Here is a 23,808-nt window from a genome sequence, read left to right as displayed (position 1 = left end):
CTCTGAAAAAGACGGTCTGCTTCCAGAGTGGACTGTGGATACTATCTGAGCATAAGGCCCTGAGATGCATCCCAGGCTGAACCACCCGCCTACCAACGGGAAAGGGTCAGTGAGGGTCCTTGCCCTGTGGGAGGGGAGCCAAGTACAATTGGATCCTTGGTCGGAACCGGGTACATAGCTAAACCTGTGTATACAGGACTCAAAGCTCCAGACGGTGGGACCTGAGCTTCTCTCGAGCCCCTAACCACTTCCTTGGGGCTACCCTCACCTTGAGTTTACAAGGGGTTTTAGGGACCCTGTTTCTGGCCGGGTGAGCAGTCCCAGCTCTGGACTCACAGGGCTTGGGGCTCTCCTCATCAGAGGTGACATCGGGGTCGATGAGCTTCTCCTTCACCTTCTCTGTCCGCTCCTTGAAAAGCTTCACCAGCTCCTGGAGCCGGTCGTTGATGATGGTACTGTTCTGGCTGGCCGTGGAGGCTGCGCGGTCCTGGCCACTGTGGAAACGTGATGCAGAGCTGAGCAGGCTGAGCGGGACGGGACCCCCGTGCCGCTGGGCAAGAACTGAACGGCATATGTACCCCACCCGGCCTGGAGGCGGTGAAGACTGCCCCAACTTCCGTCTGCCATCAGAAACATCGAATCCGCTTTAACGGCTCCTAGGAGGAAATTCAGTCGGGGTGGCTAACCCCCGAGGGCCCATCTTCTAGACAATGTACCACGCAGGGTCTATATCAGAGGAGCAGTTCTGAGAAAAGTTTGATTCATTCGTGATTGAGGGGGAACCTCTTGGAACTCAGGTCAGGGCTGTTAACCAGTTTGGGGCTCACATGAGATTCGTGTCTGGGACAGATCGAAAAGGGGACAGGGTTACTTTTTTAGGCGTGGGAAATAGCTGGTGGGAAAAAATGGTGCAGATCCCATTATACATCCTTTTAACTTACAGGAATTTAAACTGTATGCACTTGCAGCAAGAGAGACAGATGGACAGAGAGACAGGCAGAGAGGGGATGAACGCGAGCGAGTCTGCCTGACACTCCCCTCAGGTGGGGCAAGCACCCTGGGTGGGCTGAGACAGGCTGCGCAGGGGCTGTCCCGAGTAGCGTCGCTGCAACTGTCTTGCGGAGCTGAGTATAATACTGGTGTTTCATCCATTTGTGTTCATACACTGAGGCCCCCGAACTCAAGCCAGCCACTCCCCTGTGCTCCCCGGAGGAAGCAGGCTGGAGACAAGCAGTGTGGGGTCCTGACAAGAGACAGCACGTAGGTGTGGTGGAGACACAGGCTCGCTGTGGACACCCACTCTTTCCCGTGGGGAGTAGTCACTGGAAGGTAGACGCCAGGGACTGCATTTCCCACGTGTGGCCAGGCGAGCTCCCACTGGGGGAACCTGAGTACACATGGGAGTGTGCATGGGTCTCCTGGACCCCTTTTCTGGCACTCTCCCCTTCTAGGGGTGACCAGCGGGGTCACGGAAGCCACACGAAGGAGGCAGGACTGCTGTCAGCGGGGTCCCTAAATGACTGTGTGCACAACCCTCCACTGACCTGAAATATGTGTCTAGTGACGTGATTATGCTAAATGAGACATCTCATTGCTTAAGCCACAGGATCTGTGGGGCCTATTTGTTACAGCAGCTTACCCTACCTAGCTAATACATGGATGTCGACATTGAACTCTTAAGAGACTTCAAGGGTAATTTTTATTATTATATCTGGTTTCTGCCTTGTTTTCTGATACTAAATTCTAACCCTATCCCTCCCCTACTGCATAAGATATGACTCCATACTAAAATGGACCACGGAACTCTGGATGAGGTTTGGGTTTTTTTTCCTGCTTCTTTAACTTTTATGAACTTTCCACAACTCTGTGGAACAAACTCCATAAAATTATTGGAAAAAAAAAGAAAAGAAAGGGCTGGAAGAGAAGCCTAATGCTTCTTGTGGCCACTCCAGGAGCAATGGTGGGACAGCATGGGGATCCCAGGCCAGAGCCAGGGGACTCATCATCAGCTAGAAAGCTCAGAATCTCCAGGAAAACATCTCCCATTGCCCCAGTCCTTAGATGTCAGAGACCCAGGTCCCAATGCCCTTACCATGGCCTCTAAACATTGTTCCACGGACCAGTACATCCGAACCACCTGGAGGCTTGTGATGATGTGAATCCCCAGGGCACACTCTGAGGTTCTAATCCAGCAGAGCTGGGCGGGGCCTGGGAATCTGTCTTTTTAACAAGCTCCCTGCGTTCAGACTCCTCCAGGTCCCTGTGGTCATTACTGTACCTGCTGACCTTCTCAGGGGTTTACAGCCAGCAGCCAACCTCTGCCTGTGGGCCAGAAGCCCCTCCTTCACAACGAAGTGTCCGTGCAGAGACACCTGCCTCTCTGAGTACTGTTGGGAACAGAGTCCCAGTGCATTCTATGGATTTTAAAGAACTCTTAGGCCGGCTAGAAGCAGCCTGGACAGGAGACCCAGCCCTGTCTTACTGCTCGGAAGCCATTGGCAAAGTTACGGCGGAGGGTTTTAAAAATGTCCGTACCTTCCCCCCACCAGTCACCTCCTCTTGTGTGCTCACCCCCACCCAGGCTTCCAGCTCTCTGGGAACCCGGACTCACTCGGTGCCCTGCGGGCTGGACGGGTCCGACCAGGCGACCATGGGAGACTCAGCTGGTGACAGTGCCTTGAGCTCCTCGGCCTCATCATCCTGGGAGGGCAGCCTCTTCCTGCAAGAGCACGGAAATGGAAAGGGCCTTCAGCAAGGGCAGGGGCCAGAGGGGTAAGTGACTGACTTTGACCCCTGCAGATCTCCCAGGGCTCAACCTTGGGTGGGGAATGGGGCAGAGGGTGGTTGGTGCTCCTTGCTTGCCTGCAGGGAGACAAGAAGGGAGGGGCCCAGCCACTCTCTGAACCTCAGTCCCCACATCTGTTCAATGGCCTAGTGTAAAAGTAACAACACTGCGTTGGTATCAGGCAAACCCAGCTTGCCTCCCAGTGCTGCCTCCTATCAACGTGTGACCTCAGCGACTTACTTAAGCTCTCTGAGCCACCTCAGGTTCCCCCTCTGTTAAATGGACTAGATCTACCCTAACGCGATGAGATACTTAGCACTCAGTGGGCCCTCAGCTTAAATATTCTTCGGCCCTCCCGTCCCGGTCTCCAGTCACCGTGTCCCCGGCACACCCCCTGGGTTCTCTCTCACACCACCCTTCCAGCTGCCAGAGAAGGCCTTAATTCTCCTAGAACCTCTGCCTCCCTCCCTTCGCGGCTTGGCCACTGTTCAGAACAGTGAACGTCCATGGGCCATGGAGTCCCGTCTGGCGAGCCCCAGGCTCCAGGCTCCCTGCCCCCAGGGCCTCCTGTCATTCAGTCTAAGTCTGCCACAGGGCACTGCATTTGGAGCCACTGGAGTCTTAGCTGATGGCCTCTGGGTTTGGATCCACCTGTCCTCCTTCCCATCCTCAACCACCGCATCTCAGGATTCCAGAGGCTTCTAGAGGGATGTGCAGTACTTGCCTTTATTTCAGAAGGCTCTGAAACTATCCCAACACCTTCTGCCAGCTCACGGGGATGGCAGCACTCATGCACACACCTCTTTCACACTCTAATTAAAATTCACACCCGAGAGACAGAGGCCGGAATTTGCACAGGTGGGACCCAAACTCAGTCCTCCTGCGCCCAGGAGAGCACACGCTGCCCAAGACCCCAGAGTGTGGATCTCAGGCCCACCCAGTCCTGCCTTGTGTGCAGCCCTGTGCTAAGCACAAGTTAGTTTATTGGATTCTTCCAACAATCTAGTAGACAGGTGGTATGCTTATCCCCATCTTACGGTAAGAACATGGAGGACCAGGAATTTTAAATGGTTTGCCTTAAGTCTCACATTGTTAAGTGGTGAGCTGGGACTCACCCCACACCAAGACTAAGCTGTGAGGCAGGGCCTTGCCTGTGCACCCCTCCGACAGGGTCTGTGGTTTCCATGGCTTTTGGACACCTACTGGTTGCCCACAATCCTCATTCTACCCTTGACCATAGGCAGCCCCACTGGCCTCTCAAGTCAGGTATCAGAATCCTCCCCTCTCGGGGCCAACTCCGGCAGATGCTCAGGCAGAGGCCTCCCCAGTTTCTCGGGGTCATATTCAACTCAATGCTCTCTGGAATAGTCTTGTTTGTTTATTCAATTCCCTGTTCGTTGCCTATCTCGGCCCCACTAGAATGTCAGCTCCATGACAGCAGGCCCCTGTCAGGCTTCTCCTTGATGCATTCCCAGCACCCAGAGCAGAGCCTGACACATAAAGATGTTTGATAAATGTCTGTGAATGAATGAGTGGGTGCGTGAGTGAATGGATGATAGGGACAAGAGGATCCTCACAGGCCCAACCCATAAACAGAAGGCAGGGGGCTTAGATTCTATACCCAAGTGAGCCTAGTACCCTCTCTGTCCCCAGATATCGACCCCCAACCCAGCCTGTATAAAGGGACAGAGGGAGGTAGACCAGATGTCTGCAACAATGTTGGCTCCATTTCTTCTGTTATTTGTGTTCTGGGCATGGTTCAATGAATGAAACATGATGATTGATGGGATGGTGAGCTGTGTTCCAAGGCTTTATGAGATCATGACTCTTTTCTTCACATTAAAATCAGAGAGCCCTCAATTGGCCACAATCAAGGAAAAGCCTGACAGGGGCCTGCTGTCATGGAGCTGACATTCTCTAGCCATCTAGCTATCTATCTTATGGCACATTTTTTACCTTAGCTGAGAAATTTACTCAAGGACCAATGGGCGAGAGTAAGATCAATCAAGAAAAAGGAGGGGCGCCTGGGTGGCTCAGTCGGTTAAGCGTCCAACTTTGGCTCAGGTTGTGATCTCACGGTTCGTGGATTTGAGCCCCGTGTTGGGCTCTGTGCTGACAGCCAGCTCAGAGCCTGGAGCCTGCTTCAGATTCTGTATCTCTCTCTCTCTGACCCTCCTCTGCTCACTCTATCTCTTTCTCTCTCTCTCTCAGAAATAAATAAAACATAAAAAAAAAAAATTTTAAAAATCAAGAAAAAGGAACTGTCTCCCAATCCAACCACTGCAGGAGAAACACAGACAGTCCCCCTATAGCTTAAATGCAGTCATTCACAAAGTGCTGTACTGCACTTCACAGTCTGCCTACATCTGAACGCAAGGCTTCCCTCAGTTACCTGGCTCTGGGTGTTCAAAGCCAACTCTCCTCATGCAACAAATTTCTATCAAGAAGCACAAAAATGTGTGCAACCTTGACCAGGATTCCCTTTTAAGAAAAGAGCCCAAGGACAGAGAGCAGAAGCCCAAATAGATGTCCACAGCTCCATATGGGCAGTGCCAACAAGAGGTATTTGTTAAGTCCACTCTGGCAGATGGAGCAGGAGAAAAGCCACGTAGTTACCATAAATGAATGTTAAGGAGACAGCCTGACACTATGGGAAAGGGTTTTTACTAAATGAGATGTGATCCAAACCACCCTTTCAGTTGAAACCACACAAAAGCATGGGCCCCAAACAAGATGTGGAAGAGAAGGAAGCAAAAGGAAATTGCTCTCTGTGCAGTGGTATTGTGGGTGCTTGTTTATCTAGTGTGTTTTGGTATCTCCATTCCATTAGTTTAATACTAAAATGAGGAGGTGGAAATTAGCCTTGTTACATTTATTACCCCCTCTAAACTACAGTTGAGGGTACTTGGGACAGGACTTCCTTGGAGAACTCTTTATAGAGTCCTAAGCCAGGGATTAGGACCTGGAGGTGGGGCCACAGTCCTAGTTCTGACACCAACTCACTGAGTGACTCTGTGCCCACTGCGTTCCCACTCTGGCCTCAGTCTCCCCTTCCGCCAAATAGGCAGATGGCACAGTGCAGTGAAAAGTCCAAGCGAAGCATAAAAGATGACCTTTGGGTCCCTGAGGCAGATCCCGGTATGGCAAGGGTGTCAGATTTGGCAGAAGAAGGTGGTGGTGGCTCGGGTGAGGGAGGATTCTCCACGATGAGGAGGCGGCTGTCAGCATCGGTGTCTTCCACCTGCACTTCCGGGTGCTTTTCTGTAGCGGGCACTTGGAGAGAAGGAGAGGACAGTCAGGGGGGCGGGGAGCCAGGTCCCAAGGGCCTTGCTGTGTTCTTGCATAAAGGCACAGAAAGCACACTTGGAGGGGTCTTGGGAAGCCTCACCTCCCAATGGGGTCCTCAAGAGCACTCTACCAGTGGGTCCAAGAATGCAGAGCCCAGGGGCCTGTGTGGAGCTCGGCCACCCCAAACCTCCGCCCAGCAGCTGCCAGAGAAGCCAGGACACCACAGCGGCCATGGAAGCTCTGGAGCCCCACCTGGAGCCCAGCTCTCCAAATCTCAGACTGGTCTCCCTGGGCCTAGAGGAGCATCCCTGGGGTTTGGAGGGGAGGTTGGGGGATGGCATCCAGAGAGGGCAGGGGGAGGCCGGGAAGGCCCAGGTCCCAGCGCCTGGCCTAGCACCGCCTCAGCTGCTTCCTCCCTCCAGGCCTCAGCTTCCCCATCCCAAGGTAGGGGTGATAAAGGCACACGGCCTCACACTCTTGAAGGACCTCAAACAGAGACATCTGGAAGTTTCTGACTATCAGGGATAACAGCTTGTCCTTATAGTATATGCTGGCCCTGTCTGGAAATCTGTTTTGGTATTTCCTTGTTTTTGTACAGGCCCAGAGCCCCTGAAATGGAGCACCCCAACCTCTCTCCTGACCTCTAAGAGGCCTGGTGCCATGTCCTACATCCCAAGAACCAGGTCTTCACTGTTGAGTCTGGGTGTGGCCCTACCTCAGGCTGCATCACCCACCCCACAGACTGTGGGGACAAGTGTGCCTCAGGTGAAGCCCAGAGGATGTGAGGGGCTGAGATGGTGCCCATCTCCCTGCCATCCCTGGGTGGGACCACTCGAGAGCGGCCAGAACAAGCCTGGGCACTGGCAAGGCAGGCGCACCCCCCCCCCCAAGTGGGGAGAGGTTGTGCTTTGAAACACTTGGATGACTTCCTTTTTAAATGGCCACCATAGGAAAAGCCAGCACTTTGTGTAATTTGGCAGATAGAACCTATTCTCTTTATTTTTAAAATTTTTTTCTTTTTTTTAAATGTTTATTCATTTTTGAGAGAAAGAGAGAGGGCATGCATGAGCAGGGTAGGGGCAGAGAGAGAGGGGGACAGAGGATACAAAGCAGGCTTGTGCTGACAGCAGCGAGCCCAACGCGGGACTTGAACTCATGAATGATGAGATCATGACATGAGCCAAAGTCAGATGCTGAGCTGCCCAGGCGCCCCACATTTGGTGGAGGGACCCTAAGCAAGACAGCTGGCATTTGTTCCACTAAAGCTTTAACTGAAGCCCTCAGAGGAAGGGGATGAGCCAGAATGAAGAAGTTTTTAAAAACTTAAGGAAGAAGTTTTGCCAGACTAAGGAGATACCCCAGGCTTCGGAAAGCAGGAGAGAGTGTGACTCAGAGGGGACCCCGCCCTGCTTCCCCACCCTCACCTCCATAGGTGAGCTGGGCGGGGGGCAGAGGCATGGAGGCAGCCAGGCACCAGCCCGTCTGGGATGCTCGGGGCCCCAGACTGCCCCCAGCGTGGCCCCCGGGCCACAGAAAGTGCCCTGGCCTGGGCATCTGCAAGGCTGTCTGGGGGGGGGGGGCGTGGGAGGGGCAGACACTCCCCCAGCCCTGCCTCACCCTGAACAGGACTCTGCACCCTCAGTGGGCCCCAGGAAAGGAAGGAAAACCCCTAAGCCTGGTGTTTCACTTTCATTGAATAATAATATTACTTAAAAATAGAGAGAATCACATGGTACAATTAAATTGTTCAGAGAATAGTAATTACTGTGAAGCACTTCCTATGTGCCTGCCAGGCATTTGTTCTAGTAAAATCTTAGTGCTTCATACGTATATATATTTTTAAGTGTATTTATTTATTCTGAGAAAGAGAGAGAGAGAGAGCACAGTTGGGGAGGAACAGAGAGAGATGGGGAGAGAGAGAGAGAGAGAGAGAGAGGGAGAGAGAGAATCCCAAGCAGGCTCTGCACTGTCAGCGCAGAGCCTGATGCGGGGCTGGAACCCATGAACTGTGACCAGAGACGAAATCAAGAGTCAGATGCTTAACCCACTGAGCCACCTGGTGCTCTCTGCTTCATATATAGTCACCCTTTCCCCCTTCCTGGCCATTCTAGGAGGCCTTGTTATCACCGTCCCCACATTGTGGGTAAACTGAAGCACAGAGAGGTTAAGAAACCTGCTGCTGGGCCAGGATTTGGACCCAGGCGGCCTGGCTCTAGCACTTAGGCTCTTACTTCCTCCTGAGGCTGGTGACCACACACATAGAGGCCTCTGCTTAAACAAAACCTCACTCCGTGCCAAGCAGCATGACTGAAATGGGAATAATGCTCTTGCTACAGGCGGCCGTGGCTTGTCTGCAGCATCTAAAACTGTCACGGGTCCCACTGCAGTTGGATCAGTCTGCTGTCCCCAAGTGCGGGGCTCCCAGGGACCAGGGAGGACAGGATGATTCTAGATGGCACAGACGAGCAGAGGAAACATAGAATGAGGACATGCCTCCCATATCAATTCCCTTGAGATCGTGAATGCACAGAGAAGTCTCAGTCTGGGGCCATCATGCCCTTAATGCCTCTCTGACACACCCTAACCCCCCTCTGCGGCGAGAGAGCAGGCGTCCGTGTGAGCCCTCAGCCCACAGATCTATCAACACGACTCCGTTTTCAGTTCATTCGTGGCTATTTCTATTTACGCCTCCTACTGCTGGCTAGCCATGCTAGTTTCCCACTGGAAGAGTAATGTAAAGGTTCCTGATTAAATAAACTTAATTAAATTTAAAATAATGAATCCACTGCAAGAGAAATAACAAGCAAATAAAAGCAGAATTGGCACAGAATATAGCAAACACGGAGAAGGCTTCCATCGGGGGTGGGGGAGGTTGGGGGATGGTTTGGAGTGAGTAGATGTGGGGCTTGCCTGGGGGTTCATCCCTGGTGGCTGGGATGTCTGCGTGTCACCTCACCTCCACTCTCTGTCCATCACAAGCCAAGGAGAGGAGGACAGTGGGGGCTCTAGTCTCATGAAATGTTTGGTTCTACCTGTCTACTGACCTCCCAGGAGGCCTTGCACATCCAAAAATAAACAAATGAGAAGGGAGAGTGGGTATGTCTGGCTTGAGTTAAGGCCGAAAGTGACAGGGGCTGGTCCAGAGGCGCCAGCATGTCCCCGAGTTCTCTGTCATCAGGAAGCAAGCAGCAGGAGCCCAAAGGCCACTGCAGGAACCTTGTCACAATTAAACAGATCCAGACAGGCCCTCCTTCTTCCCTGGCCCCTAAGGATGCCTCTCCTCCTGCTCTGCCTGCACACACATGGGGGCCTCTCCTTTCCTGAAATGGAATTTGCTAGGCAGATATCAACAACCCTCAGAAAGTCCAGCTCCCAGAAAATCCTCAAGGTCAGTAGGACTCTGTCTGAAATGGGCCCCCACTTTCCTTTGCTGCCCCACTCCCCTCAAGTTATTCTCTTCTTCTACCCAAGTCTCCCAGCCTAGAGATCTTAGTAACTTCTTTAAACTAGGGTGTAAGTGGCTACCTGTAAGAAAATTTGATGATCTGCAGAATGCAATGTTTAACCCAAAGAAATGAGTTGCTCATTGTGGGATTTTAGGCACGGAGATAGGGGGACTAAATACCCCTTCAGTCACCACACAGCAAGATGAAGACACCGATCAACAGGAAAAGATGGTGGCTTTCCATGAATTCAACTGGCAGCCCCACACCTTGACCAAGGCACCCATGCGGGAAACAGCCCAAGCCATGCAGAAGCACACATCACGGGCACGAGCATGCTGGGTGCACGAGATCACACTACCTAGGCGACGGACGGAGCTCCTGGTCTCCCTGGCGAAGCTGGAGTTGGACAAGGCCGTCCTCCGGGTGGTGAGGACAGGGATGCGGGTGATGGAGGGGCGGTAGCTGGGCACATTGGGGAGGTGCTCCGCCAGGACTGGGGGGGCAAGCCCTGGGGCCACCTGGCCAGGCTGCTGGTCCCGAACCAGGCGATTCAGCTCCACGTCCTGGCTTGGTTTAGCCATGGTGCTGGGGCCCGGGGGGCCTTGGCAGATGTGGGACCCTAGGCACTGCAACATCGAACACAGGGTCGGAGGAGGCACGTAGGCAGGCTCCCCCATCCCGTGCCAACTCAGGCCAGCCGGTGCCCGCCTGCACTTGAAGCAGCTGCGTCCGAAGCCTGGAACATCACTCGTTCCATGGACTCAACATTGAAAATGTCAAGTCGTGTGGCTGGTCTACATGACAGTTCTGAGGGACAGCACTGAGCCCCCTGACTTCTTGTCTCTCTCTGTCAACCAACCACCAGGAACATCTCCCACCTCAGACAGAAAAGGTTAAAATCAAAAAACCCAGACGTCCTCTTGGCCCAGTAGGATTTTCCATCTCAAAGAAACCCTGGAGCTCAATGAATTCCACTTTCAACCAGAGGCAGGAACATTTCCTGGGCTTTGCATTGGAATCACTGGGGGACATCTGGAAACGTCTGATTTTTAAAATCTCCCCAAAGGACTTTGTGCATGTGCAGACATGTTTGAGAACCAGGGCTCAAGGCCGCTGCCTCTCAGACACTGATGTGCAAACAAACCACAAGGGACCTTGATCTAATGCAGATTCTGGTTTGGCAGGTCTGGGGCGGAGCCTGGGATTCCATTTCTCACCAGCTCCCTGCTGACCCCAAAGCTGGTGGCTCCAGGTCCACACTTCTGAGCGGCAGACACATGGCCATGCCTCAGTGTTTCTCAGAGTGTGGGTCCCAGGCCACCTGCTTCCAGATGACCAGGGGGAGGGGGCAGAAGAGCCCCACAGAACCTGAGTCTGCACCCGGGTGACCCCGGTCTTATTCATCGCTGTGGGCTGCAGACTTAGTCGTTTCCCACAGATCACGTGTTGAAGTTCATAGGAGATGTTTTCAAAGACCAGGCAGGGAGCAAGTTCCGGACACCTGGGGTCACAACACCTGTGCCCAGTCCCATGTCAGCCGCTGGCTGCCTGGGACACAAGTATCATGGTCCCCATCATGGCCTCCTGCCTCAGTGCCAGCCATGATGTTGGGGACATTCGACACATTGTCCTACTACTCTGTCCCCTACTCTACCCAAATGACCTATGAGGTAGGGACTATTATTGCTCTTTTTTGAATTGGAGCCACAATTAAGAAAGGACACACACACCTGGCTCCAGGTCACACAGCAAGGAAAAGGGAGGAGCCAAGAGTGAAATGTAGGTCTGAGTGGTCACTCAGCCACATACTGAGCATTTGGAGCCTCAGTTTTCTCATTTGGAAATGGGTCTGTCTGGCTCACAGGCTGGCTTGAGGAACATGGAGGCTTGTGAGGCCAGAGCTCCATGTCCGTCGGTCCTGGGCTCCCCAGCCTGGCTATCCTCAGCTCCCCTACACTCCACCCCACCCTCCCTGGAGTCCTGAGGCTTGGGGGTGGCAGTGGTAAATAAGTGCCAAGTGCTGGGTATAGCCTGGGGATCTCAGCAGGCAAGAAAAGCTCATCAAGACCGTGGAGTCTAGGAGGACCCTTAGCAAGCCTAGGTCCCGATCTTCACTCAGACATGCTCCGTTGCAGCCAACCCCTCTCTAGATGGCCGTTCAGAGAGCTGCAATCCCAGCGAGGCAGCAGGAGGGCTTGGCTGGGAGGGGGTTCCGCGGGCCTCCTGGGGTCCCGGGAGCCTCCCTCAACGCCCCCTGGGGCCTTAGAAGTACATCACCAAATTCTGCTAATGTGGCTGCAGCACACAGGGAGGGGTTTGGCCTGAGGTGAGACAGGTGTAGGGACGGAGGGAGAAGGGGGTGCCCATGTACCCAGGCTGCCCCCAGCCCCACCACACACCTACCTTCGGGGCTGGCAGCCACGGCGTCCTCCTGAAGCTCCTGCAGACAGGGAAGTGAGACAGGGGCTGTGACCATCACCTCCTCCCGGCCCTAGGCCAGCCCAGACCCTGCTGGAAGACCTGTCTTCACGGGTCTTCCTGGGCCCCGACTGCCCTCTGTGCCCTGCCTGACCCGTCAGGCTCTGCCACCCCACCTTCTGGGGCATTCAGGGAGGTGGCCCCCGACGCGTGGAGAGTAGGGCACACAGGGACCCCGGGCCCCGACACCTGCACTGGCCACTTACGATAGGGGCCCTTCTCACGCATCCCAGTGTGTGTGAGGACCAAGCAATGAAAGCAGCCGCCAACAGCACTCCCCACCTGGCCTGCCCTTCACAGCACACAACTGTGTGCGACATCCCGGGGAGGGGATTCTAGCCCCATTTTACAAAGGTGGCTACCGAGTCCCAGGGTGGGGAGGTGACTTGTGCGTGGGTCACACAACCATGTGACGACCTTGGCATGCGGGTCCAGCCGCTCCCCACCCACGGCCATGTCACCCAGGCCCTTCCTGACACCACCCAACCCCCAGTATAAGCGAGGCCTCCCAGTGCCCACCACCCTGCTCCCCTGTCCGCGGGCACCTCGCCAGCTGGAAATCTGCCTGTAAACCAAGAAGACAAAGCCTCAGCCCCTCTGCCGACCCCCCCCCCCCCACCAGGCCTCAGAGGCCTGGCGCGGCTCCATACCTGGTGGGCGGCCCCCGGGGCCTGGGGCCTGCCTATTCCGCTTGGCTGCTCACTGGCCGATGCCACCAGACAGCTATCCAGCAGGACACTGCGGCCCAGGGCGGGGGGGGGGGGGGGTAGAAAAGGGCTAGCGTCAGGAGTGTCAGACATTTCCTGAGCCCTGCTGAGAGCCAGGCCCTGCTTTGGGAGCCAGCACACAAAGATGGCCAAGAATAGGTCCTGACCCTCATGAAGCTCCCCACATGGGACAGGCATACCACAATTCTGCCTAGGCAGGAGGCCTGCCTGGAGGAGGTAGCCTCGGAGCTGGACCTCAGGGACTATGAGCTGACCATGAGGAATAGGGAAGGGTGTCCTGGAAGGGGGGATAGGATGTATAAAGAAAAGTGTGGTGGGTGGTTTGAGGAACTGTCCTCTGTGACCAAAGAGCACAAAGGGAAGAACTGCTGGCACTTCCCTCTGCGAGCCTCCAGGAAGCTCTGGTGATCCAGGCAGGGCAGGGGGTATAAGAAAAGAGAGGCCCAGACAGGTAATGTGACCTGGCCAAAATCACACAGCAGACTCACAAACCTCAAAGGCAGGCCCCGGTTCTTTCCACACCCTGAGGCCAGAGCCACACTATGGCTGCTGGAGGTCTGGGGGATCCCTGGCCCAGGCTCCAGGCACACCTGGGTGACAGGGGCCAGGGGCGCAGGGAGGGCTATGGTTAGAGAATCTGTGCCCATCTGAGGCAGCAACCCACTTGGCTTAGAAAAATCTTCTGATTTTCAAGAGGAGCCTGAAGTACATGTTTTAAAAGTGGAATCTCCAATCTTCAGATGCTGATAATTAATCCAAGTTAATATATTCATAGCAATATGTAGACAAACAGTTTAGCTTGTAGATAGGCTAGAAGCTTAACAACTGGGCCCTTAGATGCCTGTGTGCAGTCTCTGGGTTAAAATGGTGACTCAGAACCAGGAGCCAATGTGACTTTTGTAGTTAGAATCGGATCCTGGTTCCTAGTGGCCCACCCTACCCCCGCCCTCTGTCAGCGAGGGCTTGTGGAGGGTGTTCTGTCTGACATCCAGAAAACCAGGATTCACTACCTTCTCCCCAGAGGGCCAAGCCTCAGCCCTCCTGAAGTGGGTGAGGAGGTGGGGACAGAACTTCAGCCCCAGTCGGTTTGGAGACAGCAGCAGGCATCAGTCGGCAATCACACTGTCACAGAAGCCCCCATGGGCTGTCGCTCCTCATACCCTCACCCAAACAACCCTGAGAGGCTGGGCTGTGACTGGTCCCAGCTTAGCAATCGAAGGCACAGAGAGGGCAGATGGCTTGTCCACGGTCACACAGCTGGCACAAGGCAAATAAAGCACAAGTGTCTTTGAGCCTCAAGGCCATGTATGTGATACTTGGTTGCCCGCCTCTGAGCATCGACATGGCCCTATGTGACACAAAGGAGTGAGGCCAGGGTCCTGAGACCTGAGCACCCAACTCACTTCATTTCCCTTCATTACATAGATACTTCTTTCCAAAGGGGCCTCAACTGTCAGTGTCATACTCCCCACTCTGCCCAAAAAGAAACAGATTTCTCTTAAAGAGATTCGAGTCACAAAAACAAGGCACATGAGGACTTTCATGGATCCTGGGCACTTGAAGTCTTTGTAGGCCTCTTTCTCCTTAAAAGTATAATAAAAATTATATTCTGTGACTGCATTTATACAAAGGTCCATATGTTATTATTATATATTCAAACATTCTCTTCTATCAAAAAGTTCATTTTGGCGTCTGATTTTAAAAAGAAATTAAAATGCGCTTGAAGGCTCCTAAAAGTATCGTGGGAACTATGCCCTTCCCAGTTCTCAGAACACAGAGGCCCAGGAAATGAACCACCACAGTCCAGTGGGGTCTTGCTTATTCCAGAGTCAGACCAGGAAATCACTGTCTGGCCTTGAGTACATCACTGGGAATCCCTCCAGCTGCCTCTGTTTGCCCATCTGTCAAATAGGTAGGACGTGCCCAGTCTGTATGGCCTGACTTATCTGAGGGAGGTCAGAAGGGCCAGTGAGACTCTCATGAAAGTCAAGAAGACTTCCCATATCTGGTGTCATTCTTGACCCTCGATCTGTCATCACCGATAAGCAATTCCCCTTGTCTGGGGCACCAAGTGTTTGCTTTGGTCCCAACACTGCACTGGCTGGCAGCGCCCCCCCTGGACATGTAGGGTACTGTCTCTGAGCCCCAGTTCTCCCATCTGTGAAACGGGATTAATAATAAGCGCCCAGAGTCTGGCAGAGAAAACAAGTGTTACTCAAACACCTGCTGCTGTCGTGGTTGTTCTTGCCATTATTGTTACTAACTAGAGGAGGGGACACCCTGAAGGGCTCTGAATCACCCACGTGGATTGGGGAACATCTTGTACGATCACTTCCAGCTATCAAGACACCTGATGAGCCCTCCTGTCCCACCAGGGGTTGTCTGGGGAGCTATGAGCCCGAAGCCATGTTGTTCCTGGTCAGCAGTGTGCCCAAGGCCCCCTCTTGCCCGGCCCAGAAGCATCAGGCCATTAACTTCTAGAAACTTCTTAAATCACAGAGATTTCCAAGTGGAGGATCACACAGACTCGCCGAGGTGGGCACCCGACCCGGCCATCCAAGTTTAAAGTGCAGGGAATAGCCAAGAGTTTCCCATCCTGCTCCTCTTCCCCCAAGTCACCCAGCAGGCCATGCCCCTTAGCTAAGGTCCTCACCAGGTACCCCCCCACCCTGAAAGAAGGAAGGGGAGCCCCTAGGAAGAAGCAGCCACCTACTTGGGTCTCGCTGTCTTTGCCGACAAGGACGCCCATGATGCAGTAATTCAGCTGGGGGCGAGGGTATTCATCCCAAGCCCCGTGCCGGGTGCCCACAGGTAGAGAATTTGGAGGACCCGGGCCAGCCCTGAGCCTGCCAGGCCAGCTCTGGAGCCAGTGTGGCTTGGGTAGCAGATGAGTCACTGATCCTTCCTGCTTCTGATCAGATTGAGGGAGCGTGCAGGGAACTCTGCAGAAATGCCCCCAGGGAGGGCAGGTGGGGACCAAAAGGCTGCGGTTGCTAGGAAAAGCCGAGCTGTTGCTGGCAGAGACCAGGTCGCTAGGCGACCATCTGCCTGTTACCAGGGCCTGCGCACGTCACCTGTAACCCCTGTGCTTCCGCAAAGCTGGCCAAGAGCCTCCTTCCCCAGCCAGTGACAGCCCAGTCCGCTTGCCCATGCCTGACACCCTCTGGCCCTGGCCCTGGAATCACTCCACTCTCTCACCCAGGGCCCACATCCCTGTCCAGGGCCCCGGCGCCCAAAAGTCCCCCCCTCTCCAGTTTAAAACTCTGGGTAAACATTTGTGTGAATATTGTGTGCTTGCAGCGTTTGTGGGAAACTGTATACATGTGCTTGTGTGCATGCGCGTGCATGCAGGGCACTGTGTGCCTATGGGCAAGTGTGTACCAATGTGCCTGTGCGTGTGAACATGTGACCAAGTGTGCTGTATGTGTGTGTGTGCAGGCTGTGCATGGCTATGAGTGAGCGCATACCCGCGCATACAAGTGGGTGTCCAACCCAGCCTGCGTGTCTGCGTCTGTGTTGTGCAGATACGTGTGTGTGTACCTGTGTGTACCACGCACTGAGAACACGTGTATAGCTGGTGCACATGCATGTGAGTACACTAAATCACTGGTCTTCAGTGGGTATTTCAGCTCAACAGCAGTAGCATATAAAGGGTTTTTCAGGCCTACATGTGGGCACACGGGTTCAGTCGGGGGAAAACTCCCCACCAGCAGCACTAACAAACCAGCACTAACAAAGCTAGGCGGCACTGAAGTCTTCACCCAGGAGAAGGGCCGTCACCTGTCAGTGAGAGCAGCCTGGCTCTGGGGGGCCCAGAGGGCAGGATTCGGACTGGGTTACAGAAACCATAGGGAAGCACGTTTATTTTGGGTGGAAGAAATAATCTCATAAGTTACAGGTGTATATGGATGGAATGGATAGCCTTCAATAGGTCGTGAGCTCCCCATCACTGGAGGCAAGCAAGTAGCCATGTGGTCTCCTGCCAAGGATGAAAAAATTCCATGTGAACTAGGGAAATGTGGACCTAAAGCAGATGACACCGAGCAGGCCTCCAGCCCCGAAGTCCTGTGTTGTCTCACGGTGTAACTATTTCCCGACTGGAACTGACAGTGACCCTCCGCGGGGCTGAGAACATCTACGACCTGTGCTGGGGCTCTCACTGTGGGCCAGGTCCTAGTACGCCCGGTCCCAGCGGGCCCCATGACCCCTCTGCAGGGGTGTTGGTAGCCCCGCTCCACAGACGCAGAGGCGGAAGCTCTGTGCAGCACACACTCGCCCAGGTCACTGTGCCAGGAGGAGCAGAGCCCGTGCCTCAGGCCAGGTCAGGGAAGACGGGTGTGGGCCAGGGGCACCACAGAGAGCACAGTGACAGACAGGGAATAATGCAAGGGGCAGATTCAATCAGCCTGGCCTGCCCCATGATAACAGCCTCCTCATAGGCCTCCCTGCCTCAGTCTCCTCACAGTGCAGCCGCCAGATCACATCTGGATCTCCCTGCTCACCAACCTTCAATGGCTCCCCATTGCCCTTGAGAAAGAAAGTCCAAAGTCTTCACAATCTGGCCCCCGGCCTCTGAAGCATCATCTCCCCCCATGTCCACCAGCTGCAGTGTCACTGTCCCTGACATGCAGGCTGCTTTTGAGTTAGCAAACCACTCCCTCCTGTTCAAAACCCACCAGGACACTCTCCTCCTCCACTCTCCTCATGGGCACCTCCTCCTCGGGCCTTTCTGCTCTGGCCTTTGGGTGTCTCCTCTGTCCACACTGGCTTCCCAGTATCTCCTCCAGCCCCGCGGTTTCCAGTTCCGTCCACACGACCAGACTCTTGACTTTGCATCGCCAACCTCTCGCCCCTGACTCCACGCTCAGGCCCAACCACCCGCTCTTCATCTCCCCATGTACACCCCTCTCCATCTGTCCTTCTGTCTGTCCATCCCACATGGCTAAACATCTTCCTCTCAGTGGTGTGTTTTTAATTATTGAAATATGTTTGCAATATAACGTTGTGTGGATTTTAGGCGTACGGCATGTCGACTTAATGAATTTATATATTATAATATGATTGCCGTTGTGTTAATTAGCACCTACATCGTGTCACAGAATGATTGTTTTTAGTGGTTTCGATAATTAAGATGCAGTTTGGCGATTATACCTGTTAGTGGTTTCTGATCTCCTTTTCTTCTCACTGACTTCTCTCTGTGTTCGTGTTGAAATCTTTATGGATGTGGGTGGAGAATCAACCGTGAATGGGGAGTAGGGCAGAATCCAGGACACCCATGGGAACTTCAAAGGCCCCCATGGGACTGTCATGGACAGTGCGGAGGAGGACACAGCCCTGTGTCTTGGTTTGGTTAATTACAGGGGCTATGGGTGCCCTGCATGGGCCCGACCACTCATCCATCCATGCATTCAACCAACATTTATTTGGCACCTGTTGCCGAATCTAGGGACATGGGAGTGAGCACAATACCCCCCTCCTCACCCCCTGAGGAGGCTGTGTTCTGGTGTGTGTGTGTGTGTGTGTGTGTGTGTGTGTGTGTGTGTGTGTATAAGTCTGGGGAGTGTTAAGTGGTGAGCAATATGAGCCCCAGGTCATTCTGAGCACAATGCGGGACCCCCAGCTTGCCCCTAATCTCTGGTCAGCACCCAGCAGCACACAGCACAGAACAAAGGAAGGAGCTCCCCTACCCTGAAAGTCCCCATCCCGTCCCGGGCCATCCCATGTGGGGAGGACTGAGAACACACAAGTCCCTTACTTGGGCTCCACCTCCTCCTCTTCTTCCTCCTCCTCTCCATCTTCTTCCTCCTCTTCTTCCTCCTCTTGAATCTGGGGCAGCTCCCTGAGTTGAGATCAGAAGCAGGAGGTGAGCCCACGTACAGCTCCACCCCCAGTCCACCTCATGTCCCATGTCCCCTGAGACCAGACCTGAAAATCTCAACCAAGACTTGACCTGGGGAAGGTCACTTCCACTGGAGCAACCTCAGGCTCTCTCTGGAAGCAAGGCCTGTCCACGGCATGAGGGGCCTAGCTCAGCCTCCACCATCCTACATCAGCCTCTGAGCCCCTCTGGGCCTCAGTTTCCCCACCTTTACGATGTAGGTCATGGGCCTGAGGACCTGAGACCTCCCATCTTGAGGGGTAATCACCAAGATCACTAGAGGGAACAAAGATCATTGCCCCTAAGGAGGACAAGCTGGCGGTCACTACCAGTTACCCGTTCCCATGCCCAATGACCCTGCAGCCCCCCTTCTGCAAATTTTTCCTGCAGGCCTATTCACGTGCATGTGCAAGGACATATGTGCAAGAGTGTTTGTTGCAACTTTGTTTATAATAACAAAATTTTGCAACCATAAATGTATATAAATCCTGGCACATCCACACAATAGAATACTATGCAGTTGTTAAAAAAACAAAACAAAACTGTGGATGATCTCTATGCACTGAAGGCAGAAAAGCCTCAAGGTATACTGTTGAATGAAGAGAGCAAGGTGCAGATAGGAAGGTGCATGTGATATGCTATCTTCTTGCAAAAAAAAAAAAAAAAAGGAACAGTGCCTGTAAATGGTCAGATGCTCCCTGGACCAGCACAGAAGAAACTGGCAGCCACTGTCTCTATTCACAGGGAGAGGACTGGATGTCTGGGCGAGGGAGGAGGAGGAAGGAATAGAGGTGGGTTTGGCTCCTGTTCTATGCCCTTTGATACCTTTGGGATTCTGTACCACGTGCCTGTTATCTTTCTAAACAATCATTTTTTCCAGGGCTTTCTGTGGTTCCCACCTGGGCATCTCCTCCACGGCCTCGTCCTTCTCTTCATAGGCTGGAGCCGCCTCTGTGCCCTGCGGACTGGGGCCCCGGTCCTGATACTCGTCTTCCTCCCAGGGAGAGTCAACCTCTTCTAGGATGAGATCGGGCTCCTCCTGTCCTCCAGGGAGGATGCAGACTGCAGGGGACACAGGGCACAGGGCTTCTGAGTCCCAGGGACCATGCAGGGGGCCTTGGCCATCACCAGCCGTGGGCCGGCTCTCAGCCAAGCAGCAGAAACAGCACCGCTATCCACAGAACCACCAGCAGCCAGATCAGTGCTCAAGTGACAGGCTGAAGCCCATGATCGTTCACCCCGTCTCCTTCTGGTCATTTGCTCCCTTTTTCCTCTTGAGATAGAGCTTCAACTACAGTTAGCCTTTGCATCTCCTTAGGCCCCCGTTCTTGGAGGTTTGTACAGGGCTAGAAACAATGCTCTAAGCACAGCACCGCAGGAGATATGGAAGATCCGGGCTTGGGGTCTGCCTTGGCACATCCAGGTGCAAGGTGACCCCTAGGAATAGAGGGGCCTGCCTCCTGCCTGTATACTACATGCTTATAACCTCAGCACCCATTTCGAGGAGTCCTTCCCTCCTGGGCCTAGAGGCTCCAGCTGCTGAGGGGATTGACCTCCTGGCAGAGATGGTCCCACCTTCAGATGGGAGTCTGTCATGTTCTCTATTTCTCCACGTACTCAAGTCCCTGACAATGCAAACAGTGTGGGGCTGTGAGCTCGGCAAGAGTGGGTGCCGGGGAGTCTCATCGGGAACTTAAGTCCTCCCCAGTCAAGAGGAAGGGGAGAAGAGAGGAGACTGCCTGGATACCAGGCGCTCCCAAAAAGCTCCAGGATCTTGGTGGCCCTTAAGCCAAGCATGAAATTACAAACAGTGACTTTAAAGGGAGTTGGTCTCAAGTCTTATCCTGTGACTTTGGAAGTTGTTGTTCATGGTATAGAAAAAAATGATAATAATATAATGGCAGCTACATTCATTGAGCACATGCTATGTTCCTGATCCTGTGCTTAATGATATACATGGATTAACTCAATGAGTCCTCACACCAACCTCTTGAGGTGGGAATAATTGTTATCCCCTCCCCCATTTTATTTCCCTGTGAACTGAGACACAGGTTCACACTCTCTTTTATAGGTGTGTCCCATGTGCCAGGCACAAGGCTGTCTGCTCTCCAAGAGCTGCCTCCCGCGCTCCTGCCTCCGGGCTCCCCCGTACAGACCTTTTCCTGCCTCACAGAGAAGCACCCGCCTGCCCTCCAGGGAAATCCCCCACGCGTACCCTGAACCAGGCTCTTCGGCGCTGGTCCTGACTCCTCCAGTCCTACAAACACCCCTGGGGTCTGGCCGGGGAGGCTCATCCAAGCGTGGCCCCGAATCCAGTGGTGGGCCACGTCAGACGTGTCATTCTAGACTGCCATCCAGTAATGGTGTGTCATCTCTGCCCTGAGCAGCCACTTGGGGTTCAAGTCCCCATCTGGCATACAGGGGACAGAACAAACACCCCCTGGCTCTGGAGCTCATGAGCTTTCACAGCAACCCTGCATGGGGACAGCACAGTGACAACAGTACTCTGGCCATTTTATAAAGCGCAGGGCCAGCTCACAGAGGCTGATGACTTGCCCAAGTCCACAAAGGATGTCAGAAGCATCGCCAGGTCTCATGACTCCTGACTCCCTGGGGCGCTACCCCAGGCGATAAACATGCCCCACCCCCACCCCGCATGAGCAGCTGCTCCTTGATGGGCGCTGCACCAGCCCAGCCTTTGGTGTCCTGCAGAGCTGATGCTGTCTGTTGGCACCCTCGCTTTCTCTTTAGATACTGTTTGTTGTGGAAGCATTTTACAAGCTATTCCTCCTTTCATTTCTGTGCCAGGTCTCCAAGCCATGCCCTACACTGTCCCCACTTTACAGCCGGAGATTCTACGGCTCTGAGAAGAGGCTGGTGGCCAGGTGCCAGAGGGGAAGGGCAGGCACGGGTTCCTCGGCCACACAGGCCCAGGGGCAGAGCTCCCTGCAGGCCAGGCGGAGCCCTGAGAGCCTCTGGGTAGGCTGAGTCACAGCTCCCCGGGCTTCCCAGCGCCCTGCGCCTGGGTCCCGATGGAGCCACCGAAGCACTGGGGGTGTTCCAGCTCACACGGAAACTCCGGCTCCACAGAGGCTGAAACTTTGCTCCCGGAGTCCCTCACTGCCCCGCCACCTCCTGGCCAGCATCCTCTCCGCCAGCCTGGGATGTCCCCCAGGGCGACTGAGTGCGGTTCTGGCTCCAGCAGTGAAGATCATCAACTCCTTCTGAGAAAGAAGCTCCTGTTTCCAAGATCAACAAATAGGGATGCTGGAGGCATAAATTCTAGGTCAGGGCCTGCACCGACCCCGGGGTTGCCGGCAAAGCCCAAGTTCTGGATTATCCTCTCTGGCACGCCTGGGTGCTAGATGCTTTGGATGTGGCCCAAAGTTCAAGAACCCCTGCTTCGATTGCTTTCTCTGCCTCCAATGCTTGCTTGGCCTCAGGGTAGTCTTTGCAAAGTCAGGTCCCTGCTCAACCACCTTCAGTGGCTCCCCATTGTCTGTGGCCTGTAAGATCAGGCCCTACCTTTCTTTTTTTTTTTTTAATGTTTATCCATTTATTTTGAGAGAAAGAGAGCACATGTGTATGGGGGAGGGGCAGAGAGGAAGAGAGAGAGAGAGAGAGAGAGAGAGAGAGAGAATCCCAAGCAGGCTCTGAGCTGTCAGCATAGAGCCCAAGGCAGGGCTTGATCTCATGTACCATGGGATGCATGACCTGAGCCAAAATCAAGAGTAGGATGCTTCTGCAAGAAGGAAGGGGAGTACAGTACAATAAGATATTTTGAGGGAGAGATCCCATTCACATAACTTTTTTTACAATATATTGTTATAATTGTTTTATTTTGTTATTATTTAGTCATTAATTTTTTGCTGTGCCTAATTTTTTTATTTTTTAGAGTTTATTTATTTATTTTGAGAGAGAGGGGGAGAGAGAGCAGGGGAGGGGCAGAGAGAGGGGGAGAAAGAGAATCCCAAGCAGGCTCTGCACTGTCCATACAGAGCCTGATGTAGGGCTTGAACTCACGAACTGTGAGATCATGACCTGAGCTGAAATCAAGGTGTGGATGCTTAACCCAGGCGCCCCTCCCTTGCTGTGCCTAATTCATAAACTGAACTCTATCACAGGTATGTACATATAGGAAAAATGGGGGTTTATAGAGGGTTCAGTGCTATGCACTTTCAGGCATCCACTGGGGGTCTTAGACTGTATCCTCTGCTCGTAAAGACGGACTAGGGACTAGCATATTTTATACTGGAGCTCTCATCAGATTCTTTAAAGTTCACTGCACATAAAACTTTAACATCCCTGATCTACTCTAACATTCTTAGCTTTGAAATTTCGGGAGTAAGTTATAAAGGGGAAAAACTTCTTATGAAACATAACAAAATTAGGGCACACCTGTTCTACAACCCATAGCTCAGAGATCTTACTGTCACCAAACATTCTTACAAACCCTAATAACATCATAATGATAATAAATAAAAAGGCTCTGTAACATTAAAAAATAAATAAAGAGTCGAATGCTTAACTGACTGAGCCACCCAGGCATCCCAGGCCCCAGCTTCTCCGGCTTTACCTTCTGCACCAAGAGCTCAGGATTTGCTGAGGTGCCCACCACTCTCTCTCCCATTTCCAGGCATTTGCTCACTTTATTCCCTCTCTGGAGCTGCCCTCCCCTCACCGCCAGCTGGGGACCTCAAGGGTCTCAAAGACAAAGGTGTAGGTAGCCAGGGAGACAGCACTATGGGTGAAGGGGCGCATGCGCAGCCTGCCCTGAGAAGGTGGCTGTGCTCAGGCCGCCCTCACAAGCACGGCATGGGTCTATCATAGCTGGGAATTCCCAGTTTCTAAGACAAGCCAGACTCATCCAGTGCAAAGCCTCCTCATTTTTAGATGTTGGCAACTAATTCTATTATTTAAAATCACTCCTTGCCCCAAACACAGACATCTGTGGGCCAGCTGGGGATCAGGGTCCCTGGCGAACTCCTCCTTCCTGACACCCCAGTACCAGGGGCCACATTAACCCAACCACTGCTCAAACCTAAGTACTCATTTTAGCTTCGTCCGAAGCAATGACATCATGCAGTCGCAGCGTTGATGTGCTCATTTATGCTTTTTTTTTTTTTAATTTTTTTAATGTTTTATTTATTCCTGAGAGAGAGAGAGAGAGAGAGAGAGATAGCATGAGCGGGGGGGGGGGGGGGG

The 23,808-nt window shown here is 53.4% G+C and overlaps 1 protein-coding gene across 1 annotated transcript in view; it reads right to left on the bottom strand.

The window, feature by feature from the left end:
• Positions 1–23,808, bottom strand: part of CNGB1 (cyclic nucleotide gated channel subunit beta 1) — a 71,781-nt gene that overhangs the window by 28,183 nt on the left and 19,790 nt on the right. The window contains exons 13-19 of the mRNA XM_039232580.1: positions 19,503–19,665; positions 18,481–18,564; positions 12,648–12,735; positions 11,923–11,959; positions 5,899–6,058; positions 2,612–2,719; positions 337–494 (exon numbers count right to left, since the gene is read on the bottom strand). Of these exons, the coding sequence (XP_039088511.1) occupies positions 337–494; positions 2,612–2,719; positions 5,899–6,058; positions 11,923–11,959; positions 12,648–12,735; positions 18,481–18,564; positions 19,503–19,665 (798 nt within the window). The remainder of the gene's footprint in view (positions 1–336; positions 495–2,611; positions 2,720–5,898; positions 6,059–11,922; positions 11,960–12,647; positions 12,736–18,480; positions 18,565–19,502; positions 19,666–23,808) is intronic.

Source organism: Hyaena hyaena, unplaced genomic scaffold (assembly GCF_003009895.1).
Source record: "Hyaena hyaena isolate Hyena2069 unplaced genomic scaffold, ASM300989v1 scaffold_68, whole genome shotgun sequence".
Lineage (NCBI taxonomy): Eukaryota > Metazoa > Chordata > Mammalia > Carnivora > Hyaenidae > Hyaena > Hyaena hyaena.
Note: the sequence above shows the minus strand (reverse complement) of the source record. Positions and strands in the feature narration are given on the sequence as shown.